Source organism: Megascapheus bottae, chromosome 10 (assembly GCF_031878675.1).
Source record: "Megascapheus bottae isolate mThoBot1 chromosome 10, mThoBot2.hap1, whole genome shotgun sequence".
NCBI lineage: Eukaryota > Metazoa > Chordata > Mammalia > Rodentia > Geomyidae > Megascapheus > Megascapheus bottae.
This window is the reverse complement of record NC_143518.1, coordinates 10,358,204-10,375,434: the sequence shown is the minus strand read 5'-3', so window position 1 is coordinate 10,375,434 and position 17,231 is coordinate 10,358,204. Positions and strand designations below refer to the sequence as shown.

The 17,231-nt window shown below is 36.4% G+C and overlaps 1 protein-coding gene across 1 annotated transcript; it reads right to left on the bottom strand.

The window, feature by feature from the left end:
• Positions 1-6,508: 6,508 nt before the first annotated feature.
• On the bottom strand, positions 6,509-7,447 carry LOC150057580 (olfactory receptor 14C36-like). Its single transcript, XM_090339753.1, has one exon. It carries the CDS (start codon positions 7,445-7,447, stop codon positions 6,509-6,511), a length of 939 nt encoding a protein of 312 aa, XP_090195879.1.
• Between the last annotated feature and the right edge of the window lie 9,784 nt (positions 7,448-17,231).

The following is a 17,231-nucleotide window of genomic DNA, read 5'->3' as shown; positions in this document are numbered from 1 at the left end:
TACATGCTTGTTTGAATGTCTCTGGGGTTCTGCTTGTTAGAACACCCACTGACCTATTTCTCTATCATAAAAAGGAATGTGTATTAGTCTTTTTTTTCTGAATTTACTGAGTTCCAATATTCCCTGTACTAACAAGTAAAATTTCAACAGCTACTTATATAGGCCACATATTTATGAGGATTGAAGCAATTACCTAATTAGTATGGGTTCGAATTAAGTATATTGAATATGGAAAAAATAGTATTGTTATCAGACACAGATGTAGAAGTGCAAATATTTCGATTTAACTTTAGAGAGATATTATACCCAATGGACTTCTTGTCCTGAGACTTAGTTGATTAATTATAGTGCTAGAGTTAGTAGAAATTGTGAAACTTTATAATTGTTTTTTCATATAGTTTTTATTTAATTAATAGAAGGGTTACATGATATTTGCCAGATAGACGGTGCATTAATTCACATACATTGATATCCTTTCGCATGTCTTGGTCCCCATTTCCCTCCCCCCCACCCCCACCCCTCATCTTGTTTTCCCCCCTTCCCTATCTATCCAATTTCTAATAACCAAATACAAATATATCCGATATATCAGATAACAAAGTGAGATACTGTAACAATATGAGATAACCAAGGGACAGCAAAAGAGATGAGAGATAACATAGTACATTAAGGACAACATTGTTCTTTATATGACTTTTGTTTCTATATCCTAGATGTCCTTTCATTTAGCTTCATACTATATGGCCTTTTGTATCAAGGTTTTGCTCTATTGCAAATCTCTGCTAGGAGAGCCCAAGGTTTCTACTGATTATGACAAATGAGGGAAACCATTGAGCCTAAGTTCCTTTAGTCTGGCTTATTTCACTTAATATGATTTTTTTCTAAGTCTTTCCATTTCCTAACAAATGGGGCGATGTCATTCTTTCTGAATAACTGAAATTTATGATCTCACACTTGGGCAAAATTATTACCATTTTAAGTTTATTTTAATATTCTGACATATGATCATGAGGAACATATAATTCCTCCTAGCAGACAATATATCCAAGGTATGAGAAAGGAGAAAAACAGTATTTTTTCTGGTTTTGAATGTATTTTTAACAGGGGTAAACTACTAAAAGGATTACTGAATTTAATTTTTATATTAGTCTGTAAAATTTTAATATGCAAATGCAAGAAAGTATATGCCAACATGACTGAAACCTTGTCATTTATCTTCCCTGTTTATTTTAAGATGTTCTACAAAAACTTAAAAAAAGATACAAATGTTTTGCCTGAGGATTTAATATTTATATGTTTCAGAATATAGATAAGAATAATGAAAGCACATATTAATATTGCACCCAAACTGTGAATAACAAAATTATGCACACAATTTTATGTATGTGTAAATATTCTTTCAAAAAATATGTGAAGAGCCAGGCATGATGGCTCATGCCTGTAATCTTAGCTACTCAGGAGGCTGAGATCTGAGGATCTCTGTTCAAAGCCAGTCTGGGCACTAAAGAATGTGAGATTCTTATCACCAGTTAATCACTAGAAAATGGGAAGTAGGGCTGTGGTTCCAGGGTAGGGTGGTAGTCTTGAGGCTAAAGAGCTCAGGGACAGCACCCAGGCCAAGATTTCAAGCCCCATGACACACCTAAAAAAATCTGTGAAGGTAAACAGTTGATCAAGCAAATTATTGTTAATACCATCAAAATGATGTGCAATGATAAATGTATGTATTGGGGGCAGGTATCTCATGCTAGAAATCCTAGCAACTCAGGAAGCTGAGATATGAGGATTGAAGTTTGAAACCAGACAGTACAGAAAAGTTCCCATGAGACTCTTACCCCCAATTAACCATTCAAAAACCAGAAGTGGTGCTGTGGCTCAAGTGGCAGAGCTCTAGCCTTGAGCCCCAAAAGGCTCAGGGTTGCATTGCCCAGGCCCTGCGTACAAGCCCCAGATAATAACTAATATAAACACAAACAACTAAAACGTGATTTCCTTTCTGTTTCATGGAATAGTTTGATAAGCATTTATATTCAAGCTTCTTTAAAGAGGCGGGAAAATTTTATTGTGAAATTGTCTGTTCCTGAATTTTTTTGTTTGGGAATGCTATTATTATTTCAATGTCACTATTATTAGTGATCCATTTATACCCTCTTAAATGAATTTTTGGTAAAGAAAGTGAATCTAGAAATGCAATGCTTTTTTATCAATATTTTTGTAGAATTTAGGTTTCCAAATTAGTTATAAAATAATTACATAATACATTTTATAAAAATATTAAAACTGGCACTGGGAATTTGGCCTAATGGTAGAGTGCTTGCCTAGCATGCACAAAGCTCTGTTTTTGATTCCTCAATACTACATACATAGAAAAAGCCAGAAGTGGCGCTGTGGCTCAAGTGGTAGTTCTAGCCTTGAGAAGACCCAAGGACACTGCTGAGGCCCTGAGTTCATACGCCAGTACTGGCAAAAAAAATACATATACATATACATATACATATACATATATATGTACATATACACTAAAGTCACTAGTAATTAAAACATCAAATGATAAAATGAAGGATAAAGCATACAATGATGAAAATTGGGAGAAGTTCAAAAAGAGGTACAATTTGGAAGAAAAAATACATGAGATTCAATGTGTTAATTATATTATAAATCACTATGGTGTAATTAGTAATAAACAAATACAGAGAAAGATCAACCAATAAAAAAAGTAGTGTCATTGCTAAAAGGACTGTGGCTGGAGATACCTTATACTCAGTCCCCATCAGCTAATCCTACTGCTCTGTTGCAGTTTGGGTTTTGTGTGTGTTTGGGGGAAGGAAGATTAGTGAATTGAATTGTTTTTGTTTACAGCCTCAGTAAGTTACATCCCAAATGGATATTTGATAGGATTATATTGATAGTTGAAGGCTCATCCCAGCCTTTCTTTTCCTGTCATTGGGCAAATTGTGTATATGTACTGCTCCTGTTGTTGGGTTGAATACCTACTTGTTTTTCAGTATTCAAGTTTGCAAGAGTCGGTATTATTGTGGTTTCCCCAATGGCTGAATCTGAGTGCTCCCAGCTGGGTAGTCCCTGGCACCAAAGGCATTTTGTCAGAGGATTTTCTGTTGAAAATTGAAAGGAATCATTCACCAATCTTCTTTGTCCCTCCAGCAATTTAGCAAACAATGAGAACAACTCATAGGCGTGAATAGTTCAAAGCATGTAGCACCAAGCAACCATGTGTGCTTTGACCATGTACTTTCTGTCCCAGTACCCCTCCTTGCACCAATGTTTTATATTTTCCCCCAGTTGTGACTTTAGCTTGCCATATGGAATTGAGATACAAACATCCTCAAGTTCCCTCTGTGGAGATGAATCTATGTTCAACTTAGAAAGCGATGCAGGCAACCTTTCATCTACACTTATAAGAATAAGCAGAAGTTTATCAAGGGGACCAGAACATTCTACAGAAACAACAGGGACAACAATATTAATGCCATTGTTGAGAATAAAGCAGCAAGATTTCTGTAGATAGAACATAGAATCTTGAGATGCATCTAAATTCTGGGAACAAGGCAACATCATTATGACTTCAGTAGTTTAGATTATACAATTTTAAAAATATTTTATATAAGTAATTATATAAAGGAGTTGCCACTAATTGAACAAGTTTATGAAAGCAGTATATCTTGATCACTGTCATCCTTTCAACATTCTTACCCACCCTTCCCAACTAAAGCCTTCTTTTACTTATCCTAATTTTGGATTATTATTATTATTTTATTTTTTTTGCCAGTCCTAGGCTTGAGCTCAGGGCCTGAGCGCTGTCCTTGGACTTTCTCAAGGCTAGAGCTCTACCACTTGAGCCTCAGCACCACCTCTGGCTTTTCTCTATGTATGTGGTACCCAGGAATTGAACCCAGGCTTTCATGCATGCTAGGCAAGCACGCTACCACTAGGCCAAACTCTCAGCCCCAAATTTTGGATTATTATCGTCTTTTGACAAGGCAGTTTATGCGCACAATGCATCTTGATCTGAGTCATTATTTCATCATCTTCACCCTCCCCCTCCAGCCCACCTTATCCCTTGTATTTCTCAATTCTGTGGTATAATATATAATGATATTTTTGCTCGCATTCTCCCTCTTTCCTCCTTCATTCTTCTACATCTCTTTTCTTGACCCCAACTTCTCGCAAATATCCACTTTGTGCTAAATTTCATGACATTGTACAAGATAAACAGACTTAGCAAGCATAGATTATTTAATCCATGGGGCTAATAATATCTAATGGGACTGCTACAGCTCATTAATTTGCACCTCCAAATATTTCCTATTAGCCTTGCCTTCAATGTATTTTTCACATTTTTGTCTTAACATATAGATGGAGGAGTATATTTTGGTAGAAAAGAGAGATAAACATGTTACTTTTGGAGTTTTGACTGGTTGAAAGTTCATGAAATTATGAAAGTAATAAATATGGGTCAAGTACTTATGAGATTTGGTGATATGGGCAGAGTAGTGGTTTCAAGAAATGAAAGCTATCTTTTCCGTGAGATGGGTCTGGGCTCTTTATGTGTCATACAAAAGACTGAGAAGGACACAAAAGGCTAGTGGCAAAGTATATGAGTTTATCGAAATGAAAGTAGGATACATTGCATCAAAGCAAGAGATTTCCTGAGCAAGATGATTTGATGTCTTAAATGACTGAATAAATTTTGATGTTGCCTTTGATGAGGGCTATATTTAGGCAAAAATTAGGTATATGTGGATAGGTGAGGCAAACCAGAATTCGGAGTGACTCGATTTACATGAAGACTCTTTTCTGATATTGGTGTTTGAACTAAATGCCATTTCCCATGTGTGTTTTTTTTGCCAGTCCTGAAATTTGAACTCAGAGCCTGAGTCCTGTTCTTGGGCTTTTCTCAAGGCTAGAGCTCTACCACTTGAGCCACAGCACCACTTCTAGCTTTTTCTATGTATATGGTACCAAGGAATCAAACCCGGGTCTTCATGCATGCTAGGCAAGCACTCTACCACTAGGCCAAACTCCTGGCCTCATTTCCCAGGGTTTAAAATAGATACATCATATGCTGTTTATATGTATGAAGCATTAGGAAGAAGTTTCTGCTTGAAATGTAATTTTGAGAATGGTTCCTCAATAATTGCAAGTGTTATTATTACTGGTTCAAACTAATTTTGGAAACCTGTTTGTTATAATGCAGGCCAACGATCATACACTGTTTGCAATATATGATTTCAAATAGAATGAAGCAATCATAAACAGGGTCAAATACTAAGCTTTGTTCAGGCTGCCCCCATCCCAATTGTTCCAACTCCAAGTGTTTTCGGACAAGGAACATAATTTGAATTGATTTTTAGTCATTTTTCTGAAACAATAATGTATGTTGTGTTCATAAGCCACATTGAGGGAGCATATCTAAGTGTATCGTTTTTATATCTAAGAATTGTCAGCTAGCAAATAGAAAACAAAGCAATGTAGGTAGATTAATGTATCTTTTGTCTAGAAGTACCTGCAGTGATCGCTACACATAATGACAATTTTTTTTTTTTTGCCAGTCCTGGGCTTGAGCTCAGGGCCTGAGCACTGTCCTTGGACTTTCTCAAGGCTAGAGCTCTGCCACTTGAGCCTCAGCACCACTTCCAGCTTTTTTCTATGTATGTGGTACTGAGGAATCGAACCCGGGTCTCCATGCATGCTAGGCAAGCACTTTAACCACTAGGCCAAACTCCCGGCCCCATAATGACAATTTCTAACTAGACAAAAAAATAACATAAAGTTTCAGGGAATGATCTTTGAATGTCTATGAATTCAATAGTTAAATATGGGATGAATCATAAGCATATTTATCACATAATTATTTAAATGTCATATAGTCATTCCCTTTCATGAAAGGATGTAAATAGGGTAAAATCCTTAAAACTTAGTTTTTAGTTTATCAAATAGAAACTGAATTCATTTAATTGTACCATTACAATATATAATGTATCAAATTGTTATATTAGATGACTTAAAACACACAAATAATTCTTTTTCATTGTATTTTTACATTTTATTTCAAATGTCATGGTCAACAAACAAATATTCAAGAAAGGAATTTCTATATACAATCACTGGCACATAGATTTTAGAGCATAATTAAAATTAAAATACATATTAATCCATGTAATAAGATATTATGTCTATAGAGTATGTAGCCCATCATAGACTTTTATGTAGTTATGTTTATATCTCCAAGACCATTTCCAGAGCCTTGGGTACCCAAACATTGAGTCATCACTTTTGTATTGTTTGTAACTAATATCTACATATTAAGGATACCATGCACCTTTTGTTCCTTTGTGGAAAGCTTGGTAGAAAATAATCATATGGTTGATAGTACAGAAATTATTATAGTAATTTGGGGATGAGGAGTAGAAGACATTCAGAGGGAAAAAAAAGTATATTAAAATATACCTTACTCAATTACATCGCAAGATAAATCTAAAATAGATCATTATAATTTTCCTAAATACAGCTTTCCTAATATGACTTTTCTTGCAGCTTCCTTTACTTGTTTGTTTCTTAAGCTGTAGATAACAGGATTTAAAAAGGGTGGAACAATTGTATAAAATACAGAGAAAATCTTGTCCTGAATCATTCCAGATTTTACTGGCGGTCTTAGGTACACAATAGCACCAGAACTAAAGAAAACAGACACCACAAGAATGTGAGGCACACAGGTGGAAAAGGCTTTCCCATGCTCTTCTTTAACTGGGAACTTCAACACAGTTGAAAATATGCGAACATACGATGTGACAATGAAGACAAAATTACTTCCACCCACCCCCATGGCACACAGGAGATTGAAAAGTTTGTTGCTAAAGGTGTCTGAGCAGGACAGTTTCAGCAGGGAGGGAATATCACAGAAATATTGGTGAACCACATTAGATCCACAGAAGGACAGCCGGAATGTGATTCCAGTGTGAAGAGTCGCATATATGACACTGCAGACTAGAGAAACCAGTGTGGATTTAACACAAAATTTGTGACTCAGGATGACAGGGTAGCGGAGAGGCTGACAGATGGCTACACAGCGGTCATGAGCCATGATAGTGAGGAACAGAGTCTCCACACATGCACAAAATATGACCAGAAAGATCTGAGTTGCACAGCCCACCATAGAAATGGCCCTGTTGTCAGTGAGAGTATTCACACAGGCACTGGGGGCAGTGATAGAAATGTAGCACATGTCTGTGATGGATAGATTCCTGAGGAAGAAGTACATGGGTGTGTGCAGGTTCTGGTCAAGGGTGGTGATAGTAACGATGATGAGATTCCCTAGCAGGGTGGCCAGGTACATGAGCAGAAACAGCGTGGAGAGCAGGAGCCTGAGCTCCCACGCCTCAGCAAAGCCCTCCAGGAGAAACTCAGTCACGGTGCTGACATTGACCATGCTCTGAAAATTCTGTGTCATCTGTAAGACAGAAGGATGGAGAAAAATAAAACATGTGCTAATGGACTGAAAATGGTCCTTTCCATTATTTACTACCTTACATCTAATATAGTTTTAGTTCAGATTTAAGCTGATAGAGTTGATCTAGACTTTTATTTATTGCTTCAGTGACATCAGGGTTTGAACTCAAGGCCTTGTGCTTACTCTGCTTGCATGTTCAGCTAGGGTTCTACCACTTGAGCTATACTTGCAGCCTGAATTTGGCTAATTATTTTAAGGATACAGTGTAGAGGACTGTTCTGCCCAGATTAGCCTCCAACTACAATGCTCCAAATCTTAGCACTCGAGTAATTCAAATTATACAGATGAACCATTTCGACTTGTCTATGTTTCTTTATATATACTAGGGTTAAAAGCATTTTTTCTAGTTTACCTAGATTAATTACTTTATTTCTTTATTATTGTATTTTATTTTCAGGATAATGAATATTATCCTGCAATGGCTTCATTACTTCTTGAACCTTAATAAACCTCATGTTTTTGTCCCCTTTTCCCTCTCCCTATCCCCTCCCAATCACCTTATTTTCCCCTATTTAAAATAAACAAATAAACATATATCCAATATACTAGGTAACAAAGTCAGATATAGTAGCCACTGAGATTAACCATAAGTGGGAAAAAAATAACTTCACCCAATACATAAGGAACAACAATCACAAAAATCGACCTTGTGTTTCTGTAACCTAGAATTCATTTCATTTAGTCTCATCCTGTATGATTTCGAATTTAGTCTAGTGGTAGAGTGCTTGCGTAGCATGCATGAAGACCCGGGTTCAATTCCTCAGTACCACATACATAGAAAAAAGACAGAAGTGGTGCTGAGGCTCAAGTGGTAGAGCTCTAGCCTTGAGAATGTCCAAGGACAGTGTTCAGGCCCTGAGTTCAAGCCCAGGACAGGCAAAAAAAAAAAAAAACTAAGAAAATGATGATAGCTGAGGAAAGTTATATTATATACATACAGTATAAACATTCCAGATCAGTTAAAGAGATAATGATCAACTTTAGTTTTATACATTGAAGATGAGTCTATGACAACTTTGTTTGTCAGTCCTGGAGTTTGGACTCAGGGCTTGGGCAGTGTCCTTTAAGTTTCTCAAGGCTAGAGCTCTACCACTTGAGCCACAGCATCACTTCTGACTTCTTCTGTGTATGAGGTATAAAGGATTTGAACCGAGGGCTTTATGTATTCTAAGCAAGTACTCCACTATTAGGCCAAACTCCCAGACTTTCTATGACAATTTTTATGTTATTGTGGGACATTTGAAATTCCAAAACTACTGTAAAATATTTTTAAAATTCTCTGATGATTTTTTCCTTACAATACTGTTACTCTCTTCACATACTCTCCTAGTGGCATTACAAAAAATATTATATTTTCTTCTGATAATCTCCATGTATATTTTGACTAGAATTATTTTTCCATTTCCTAACAAGATTTCAATGTCAACTAAAATATCACCATTAAATCCTGATGTAAACCACAGGTCAGGGAGAAACTGAAAGTGTACTCACTCTTAAACACTGTTCTTGATTCTAAGGTAAGAACACAGTATTTTCTTCCAACTTCCATTAAGGATCTAAAGACATTTTAACCTAATTTCCTATGCATACAAGATTTAAAATGGCCCTTAGAAACATAAAAGTCCATTGCTGAATTTTTCAAGTAGTCATTCATTTTATCTGAAATATATGTCTCCTCATGAATCATCAGCAAATACTCTGGAAACAAAATCCTTTTAACTCAGTAATAACAGGTTGCCCATGGGATGTTTCTATACAGATAATGATCTCTAGAGTACAGTAGAAAAGTGCCCAATTAAAATCCAGAATGGACAGGGTTCATAAAAGTAGAAACAATATCAACTATGGGAGTACAGATAATGATTAACTTAGTGAATGAGTGATATCGGGGGCATGGGTGAACTTTATTTATAGACTACAAGGGCGTCTATTTGGACCTCAAATACAGCATCTTATATTTTAAGCAGCTCAGATCAGATAACCTCATTCAACCTCTGAATAAAATAGTACATGCTGATATATTTAGCTCTTTAAAAATGACAGAACTAAATGGCAACAATTCCTTTGAAAGCATATTGATATATGTTTCTTGTATGGTCGTTGGAGTTGAACCCAGGAACTTGCATAAGCAATACAAAAGTTTTACCATCGAGGTACAATCCTATCCCAAGGGACAGAGTTATAAACAATCATTACATAACATAGGTTAGGCTATCACACAGATGAATAAATAATGTGCCATTTGACGTAGAGTTTTAAATAAATCTATATTTTAATCTTTTCCCATATATATTATATGTATAGGTATAATTGCTGTATGCACATTTTATGAGTAACACTCAGTTACTTTCATCTAATAAGTGATTTCCCTGAATAAATGAATTATTTTCACTTATTGTGCTTTTAACACAAATAAAATTTTAACAGATGGGCATATTAAGATTCTCCAAGTAACATATGTCTATCTATTGATTCATGCCCTCTGGTGTTTGGCATATCTAAAATCTGCAGACTTGATGTCACCTCTGTATCTGAAACAGAGAGGATACTCTACAGTCATGAAGAGCAGTTATTGCATGACTGAATCTGCCAGTCACCAGAGGGAAGGATGAGAATTTTGTGTTACATAGGCCTTGCCGTGTAGGACACACAGTAAGCAGTTGATGTGCTTTACTCAGTCCATCCAATTAAATTCTACTGTCACTCATATGCACTCACAAAAATACCATGAAAAAATTGTTTGGAGATATATATATATATATATATATATATATATATATATATATATAGTCCACTCTAGTGAAGCATATAAAATTATACAGGGGTATTTATTTCTTTTATGTTCTATGAAGTGAAGAACTATCTAGTTAAAGAGCAGAGATTGGAGAAAGAGAAATGATAGACTTAAAAAGCCCATCTTTCTGATACCAAAATATACAATAGCAACGTCTATACTATGTTTTACATAATTCTTAGAAATCAACTTAATTTTTTCCATTTATTTTTATTGTAATTAATAGAAGGGTTACATTATATTCATCAGATAGAAGGTGCATTACTTCACAAACATTGATACCCTTTCTTATGTCTTGGTCCCCATTTCCCTCCCCACAACCAGCCTCTCATCTTGTTTTCCCCCCTTCCCTATCCAATTTCAAATAACCAAATAAGAATATGTGCAATATATCAGATAACAAGGTGAAATACTGTAGCAATATGAGATAACAAAGGGACAGCAAAAGGGATGAGAGATAACATAGTACCTTAAGGGCTACAGCCACTCATTGTATGGCTTTTGTTTCTATATCCAGAGGTCCTTTCATTTAGCATCATACTATATGGCCCTATGTATCTAGGTTTTGTTCTATTGTAAATCTCTGCTAGGAGAGCCCATGGTTTCTACTGATTATGACAAATGAGGGAAACCATTGAGCCTGTGTTCCTTTGAGTCTGGCTTACTTCACTTAATATAATTTTTTTTCCTAAGTATCATCAACTGAGGGACATCTGGGTTGGTTCCATATCTTTATTATGGTAAGTAGTGCTGCAATGAACATCATTGTGCTAGAGGATTTAATATGTCCTTGTTTTTGAACGATTGGGTAAATGCCAGGTAGTGAAATTGCTGGGTCATAGGAGAGCTCTATGTTTAGTCCTTTGAGGAACTGCCATACTGCTTTCCATAGTGGTTGAACAAATTTGCACTCCCACCAAGAGTGTAGTAGTGATCCCTCCTGGCCCATCCCCTCCAGCATCTGTTGTTATTAGGTTTCTTGATCATGGCTATTCTAACTGGAGTGAGGTAGAATTGTAGAGTTGAAAAGTCAACTTAATTTTAACCAAACAAAATTTTATTGCTCCAAAAATTAGATATAATATTAATATTACTTTAAAACTTTTACAGTACTCTATAATAAAATCTGATTTTAATAATTCAGAGTATAAATATTTATGGTCTTCATATTTTTTGCCAGTCTTGGGGCTTGAACTCATGGTCTGAGCACTGTCCTTGGGCTTTTTTTTTATTTTTTTGCCAGTCCTGGGCTTGAGCTCAGGGCCTGAGCACTATCCTTGGACTTTCTCAAGGCTAGAAGCTCTACCACTTGAGCCTCAGCACCATTTCTGGCTTTTTTATATGTATGTGGTACCAAGGAATTGAACCCGGGTCTTAGTGCATGCTAGGCAAGCACTCTACCACTAGACCAAACTCCCTGCCCCTTGGGCTTTTTTTGAGGCTAGACCTATACCACTTGAGCCACAGCACCACTTTAGGCTTTTTCTGTGTTTGTGGTACCAAGTAATTGAACCAAGTCTTCATGCATGCTATGCAAGCACTCTAACCACTTGGCCCACTCCTGGTCTTCATAATTTTATTCCATCAATAGTAGAGTTTAAAAATTAACATCCACAAAGAAAGTGTAATCATTAGTCCATAACTCCAAACTTGCTTCTTGAAAATGGCAAGTATATAATTTGTATAAGAATTTCCCAATTTTAGGTATTTCAAGCCATTGAAATAATAGTTTTTTTGTGACTAACTTCAATTTTATAATTTTCCCAAAATTCATTCCTGTTGAGCCATGTACAGAATTTTATTATTTTTGTATTTGAATTGTATTCTCTTGTGGTATATGATATCAGAAATTTGGTTTACAGGACTCAGTGCCAATTCATAAATAAAACATGTGTTTTAGTTTGAGAAAAGGAATGACAGATTTATATTCTCATGTACAACAAGGGTCATACATACAGTTATTTGTAAAAAGGACAGTCCTATAATTCAATAAGAGCACAAAATCCCTGCAGCATGGGATTCTGCATACATTTGCTGAGACACACTTTCAGATTGACTATAGACTAGCTTCTAGTTATTTCCCAATTTACAAGTATTGTCAAATGCTGTTGCTTTTTTATCCATTCATCTTCTGTTGAATAACTGGATTGATTCTATCATTTAGCTACAGTAAGCAGAGTTAAATAATTGTATTTCTGGCATATTAATATACTCTCCTTTGGATATGTGCCCAATAATGGTATTGCAGATAGTTGTAAGATCTCCATTTAGTCAGTTGAAGAATGTGATATTTCCACAGTGATTGAATTAGTTTATTATCCACTATAAGTATATGGAAGTTCCTTTTAACTATTTACTCAGCAGAATTTCTTGGTTTTGTTTGGTTCTGACTTGAAGTAAATGGAAATGTAGGTGGGGAGAGAAGGAGAGAGAGAGAGAGAGAAGAGAGAGAGGAAGAGAGAGAGGAAGAGAGAGAGAGAGAGGGAGAGGAAGAGAGAGAGAGAGAGAGAGAGAGAGAGAGAGAGAGAGAGAGAGAGAGAGAGAGAGAGAGAGAGAGAGAGAGAGAGAGAGAGAGAGGGAGGGAGAGAGAGAGAGGGAGAGAGAGAGAGAGGGAGAATTCTGAGTCCTGGGGCTTGAACTTGTCTTTTAGCTATTTTGCTCAGGCTATACTCTACCATTGAGCACAGCTCCATTTCTGGCTTTGTGTGTTTATCTTCAGTTCCCAAATACACCCACCTTGTAAAATTGTGGTTGCATTACAATACATAATAGTAAATGCAATTCACTTTAAACATGATTGTGATTCATAATATATACATATGTAAGTTATATGTAAATATACCTGCATAATTTTCCTAACACCTATAGCAAATAAGAGTAGGAGTCCAGGAGCGTGGCCTAGTGGTAGAGTGCTTACCTAGCATTCACGAAGCTCTAGGTACGATTCCTTGGTTACCACATACACAGAAAAAGACAAAAGTGGTGCTGTGGCTCAAGTAGTAGAGTGCTAGTCTTGAGAAAGATCAAAGACAGTGCCTAAACTCTGAGTTCAACACTAAAACTGGCAAAAGTGATGTGTAAAGTAAGGTGAGGCATGACTCAGTTGGTAGAGTACTAGGCAATGAGCAAAAGCAGCAGCTATTGAGTTGAAGTCTAGTCTTTGACTTAAAAAAAATAAAAGAGAAGGCATAGAAATAATAATAACAATAGCAATCACCCGCAAAGACAAAAAAATTCTAGGTCTGCAGCTGCAACAGATAATGGTCACAGGGCACAAAGTTTGCTACTATTCATCTCTGTACTAGGCTGGCCTTTGAAATTTAATGGCATTTAATTATATCAACGATCATAACTCTTTGTTTTGGGCCTGGGATGGAACTTGTTGATAGAACTCTTGCGTTACCTATGCAAGATCATCTGTTCAACTGTAAGCATTAAATATCATAGGTATTTCCCCCACATTTGAAGGTTTTAAGGAGGATTATTGCCATTCAATTCTCTCAATTTGTCCAAGAACTGCAGAGAGCAATATGTATGTGTTCTATTAATAGAACAATTGGGGTAATATGATTTGAGCTGTTAAAAATAAAAGATGCTAACCAAAATAAATGCTGTGAAAGTGGGCACTGGTGACTCATGCCTGTAATCCTAGCTACTCAGGATGTTGATATCTGAGGATCAAGGTTCGAAACCAGCTGGAGTCTGTGAGACCCATTTCTAGAATAAACTACCAGAAAGCTGGAAGTGCAGTTGTGGCCCAAGTAGTGGAGAATTAGCCTTGAACAAATGAGATCAGGGACAATCTCGAGGCCCTGAGTTCAAGTCCCAGGACTGGCACACATCATAGGTGATTCATGGATAGATAGATAGATAGAGACATATGATTGATAAATTGACAGACAAGCAGATACATAGATAGATAGATACATAGTACATACATATGAACATATATACATACATACACACACATAGGTAAATGATGCTATATTGCAGATCCAAGCAGAGGCTTCATGGTGTCTGCAAATGTTTGTTACTCATGACTATCATCTCATTAATTTACTAAGTCAAACATCATCTCTGTCCATTCCTGAATTTTAATTGAGTCCTTTTTCTGCTATACTCTAGGGATTTCTACCTGGATGAAAATACCCTTGGGCGACCTGCTTTAACTGGGACTTTTTTCCCAGAGTATTTGCAAGTAACTTATGAGCAGGTATATATGTCAGAGATAGAGAACATGATCGACCCATTTGTCAAATGTATGAATGGTGTTTTGTTTTTGTGAATGCAAGCATAGAACATTAGGTTAAAATATCTTTTAAGTCCTTATGTAGAGGAAATTAGAAGTAAAATCTGTGTCATCATTTCTGGGTTAAGAACAGTGAGTATACTGTGATTACTTTTACTCTCTAGGCCTTCCTCTCTGTCATAATAGGCTTTTCAGTGATTTTAGGAATACAGGCTTGAAATGGGGAAGGAATTTCAGGTAAAAATAGGGACTATCAGTGCAAAAGATTTCTTTTTGCTTGTAAAACAGTTATTAATAGAATAAATGAAGACAGTCATATATTAGTTAACTAATTTCAAGGAAAAATTCATCAAATTGAATTGTTAAAAATCAGTATAGGGTAGTTTCAGTGATTTTTAAATGTCCATGAAAATGTCAACCTTTTCAATAGACACAACTCCAAACCCAACATGATAAATGAATGGAAAGCAAATCATTGCCACTGTGCTTCCTGACTACACAAATTTGGATGTCCATTTGTTGCTAAATATTCTTCTAGTATTTTGTTAATATTGGAATGTGTAAAGAAGTTTGAAACTATTAGAAGAAAACATTGGGGAAATACATGAAGATATAGGTTTGTGAAATGACTTTTGGAGAGGACTTCAAAGCTCAAAAGGATGGGCAGATGAAAACATCAAATTAAGTGACTGCAGTACAATAAAAATATTAGAGTGCTGAAAGGGTCTCCAAAATGGGAGATAATCTTTGCAAACTACTTATGTGACAAGAAATTAATGTCTATAATGCAGTATTATAGTACTCTGCAGGACCGTAAGTGTGTGCATATGTCATATTTTCCTTATTCATAATTTATTGAGTACCTAAGCTATTTCAAATGCTTGCCTATCAGGAATATTGCTTTGGTAATTATGCATATGCAAGTGTTTCTTGCTTGCTTTTATTTTTGTTTTTGTTGTTCACTTCTAAGTCAGGGCCTGGGCACTGCCCTTGAGATTTTATATTCCAAGTTAATGCTCTATCACTTGAGCCAGAGCTCCACTTACAGATTTTTAGAGGTGTATGAGAGATAAAGGTCTAATGGGCTTTTTTCTGCCCAGGGTGGCTTTGAATTATGATCTTTCAGTTTCAGTCTTCTGAATACCTAGGATTAATAAGCAAACCATTTACAACCAGTTGAAAGTATTACTCTGTTTTTGTTGTAGTTGCTGGTTGTGGGTCTTGAACTCTGGGCTTGGGTGCCATCCCAGAGCTTGAGGCTATCACTCTACCACTTGAGCCACAGCACCACTTCTGGGTCTCTGGGGTTAATTGGAGACAAAAGTCTCACAGACTTGTGTGTCCAGGCTGGCTTTGAACTGTGATCCTCAGATCTTAGCCTCCTGAGTAGCTAGGATTACTGGCTTGAATCAGACTCACATTCCATTTTATCTATGTTCAAAGCACGGTAATAAAGTAGGTCTACTTTAAATTTTTAGTGAAACTTCATACTGATATTAATAGGACTGATTTACAGTTCTATTAACAACATATGAAAGTTCTTTTTTTCTTCTTTGCTAATATTTGTTCATTTCTCCTTGATAATTGTCATTCTTGCTTGGATAAAATGGAATTAGTGCTGTTTTCATATACATTTTTGGTAGATTAGGATGTTGAACAAAGAAACCAAACAAGAACAAAGCAAATAAATGGGAAAAAAGGATGTTGAACACTTCATGCACTTTTAAATCATATGTTCTTAGTTTTTGTCTGAAAACTGTTTAATCTAGTTGCCTATTATTTCGATGATTTTTTTTTTTGCCAGTCCTGGGCTTAAGCTCAGGGCCTGAGCACTGTCCTTGGATTTTCTCAAGACTAGAGCTCTACCACTTGAGCCTCAACACCACTTCCAGCTTTTTTTCTATGTATGTGGTACCGAGGAATCGAACCTGGGTCTTCGTGCATGCTAGGCAAACACTCTACCACTAGACCAAACTCCCGGCCCTATTTCGATGATTTTTTAAATTATCTTTAAATAGTTCTATGAGGGCATTGATATTTTATAAAGCAGTTTATGAATAGAATCCATTTTGGTCAGTGTCACTACCCCTTTCAACCTTTCCATCTTTTCCTGACACTACCCACCCCTTCCCTTACTTTTCTTATTTTATTGTAGGGATATACAGAGGGGTTACAGTTACATTCATCCGTAATGTAGTGGATGCATTACTTCTTGAACACTGTTACCCCTTCCCACTCATATTTTTCTCCCACTTTCCTACCTCTACCTTTTTGGTGTTTAATTTTTGGCATGTTATTGTCTCTCTCTGTCTCTCTGTCTCTGTCTCTCTCCCTTCCCCCTTCTCTCTCTCTCTCTCTCTCTCTCTCTCTCTCTCTCTCTCTCTCTCTCTCTCTCTCTCTCTCTCTCTCTCTCTCTCTCTCTCTCTCTCCTGTGTGTGTGTGTGTGTGTGTGTGTGTGTGTGTGCCTGGAACCTGAAATTAGTGCCAGGACACTAAATCTGAACTTTATTCAAGGCTAGAGTTCTACCACGTTGGTAGTTATTTTAAGACAAGAATCTCACAGACATTCGTTCCTAGGCTGACTGTAAACCACAGTCCCCGATTTCAGCCTCCTAAGTAGCTGGATTATAGGTGTGCTCCACCTGTGCCTAGCTGGACAC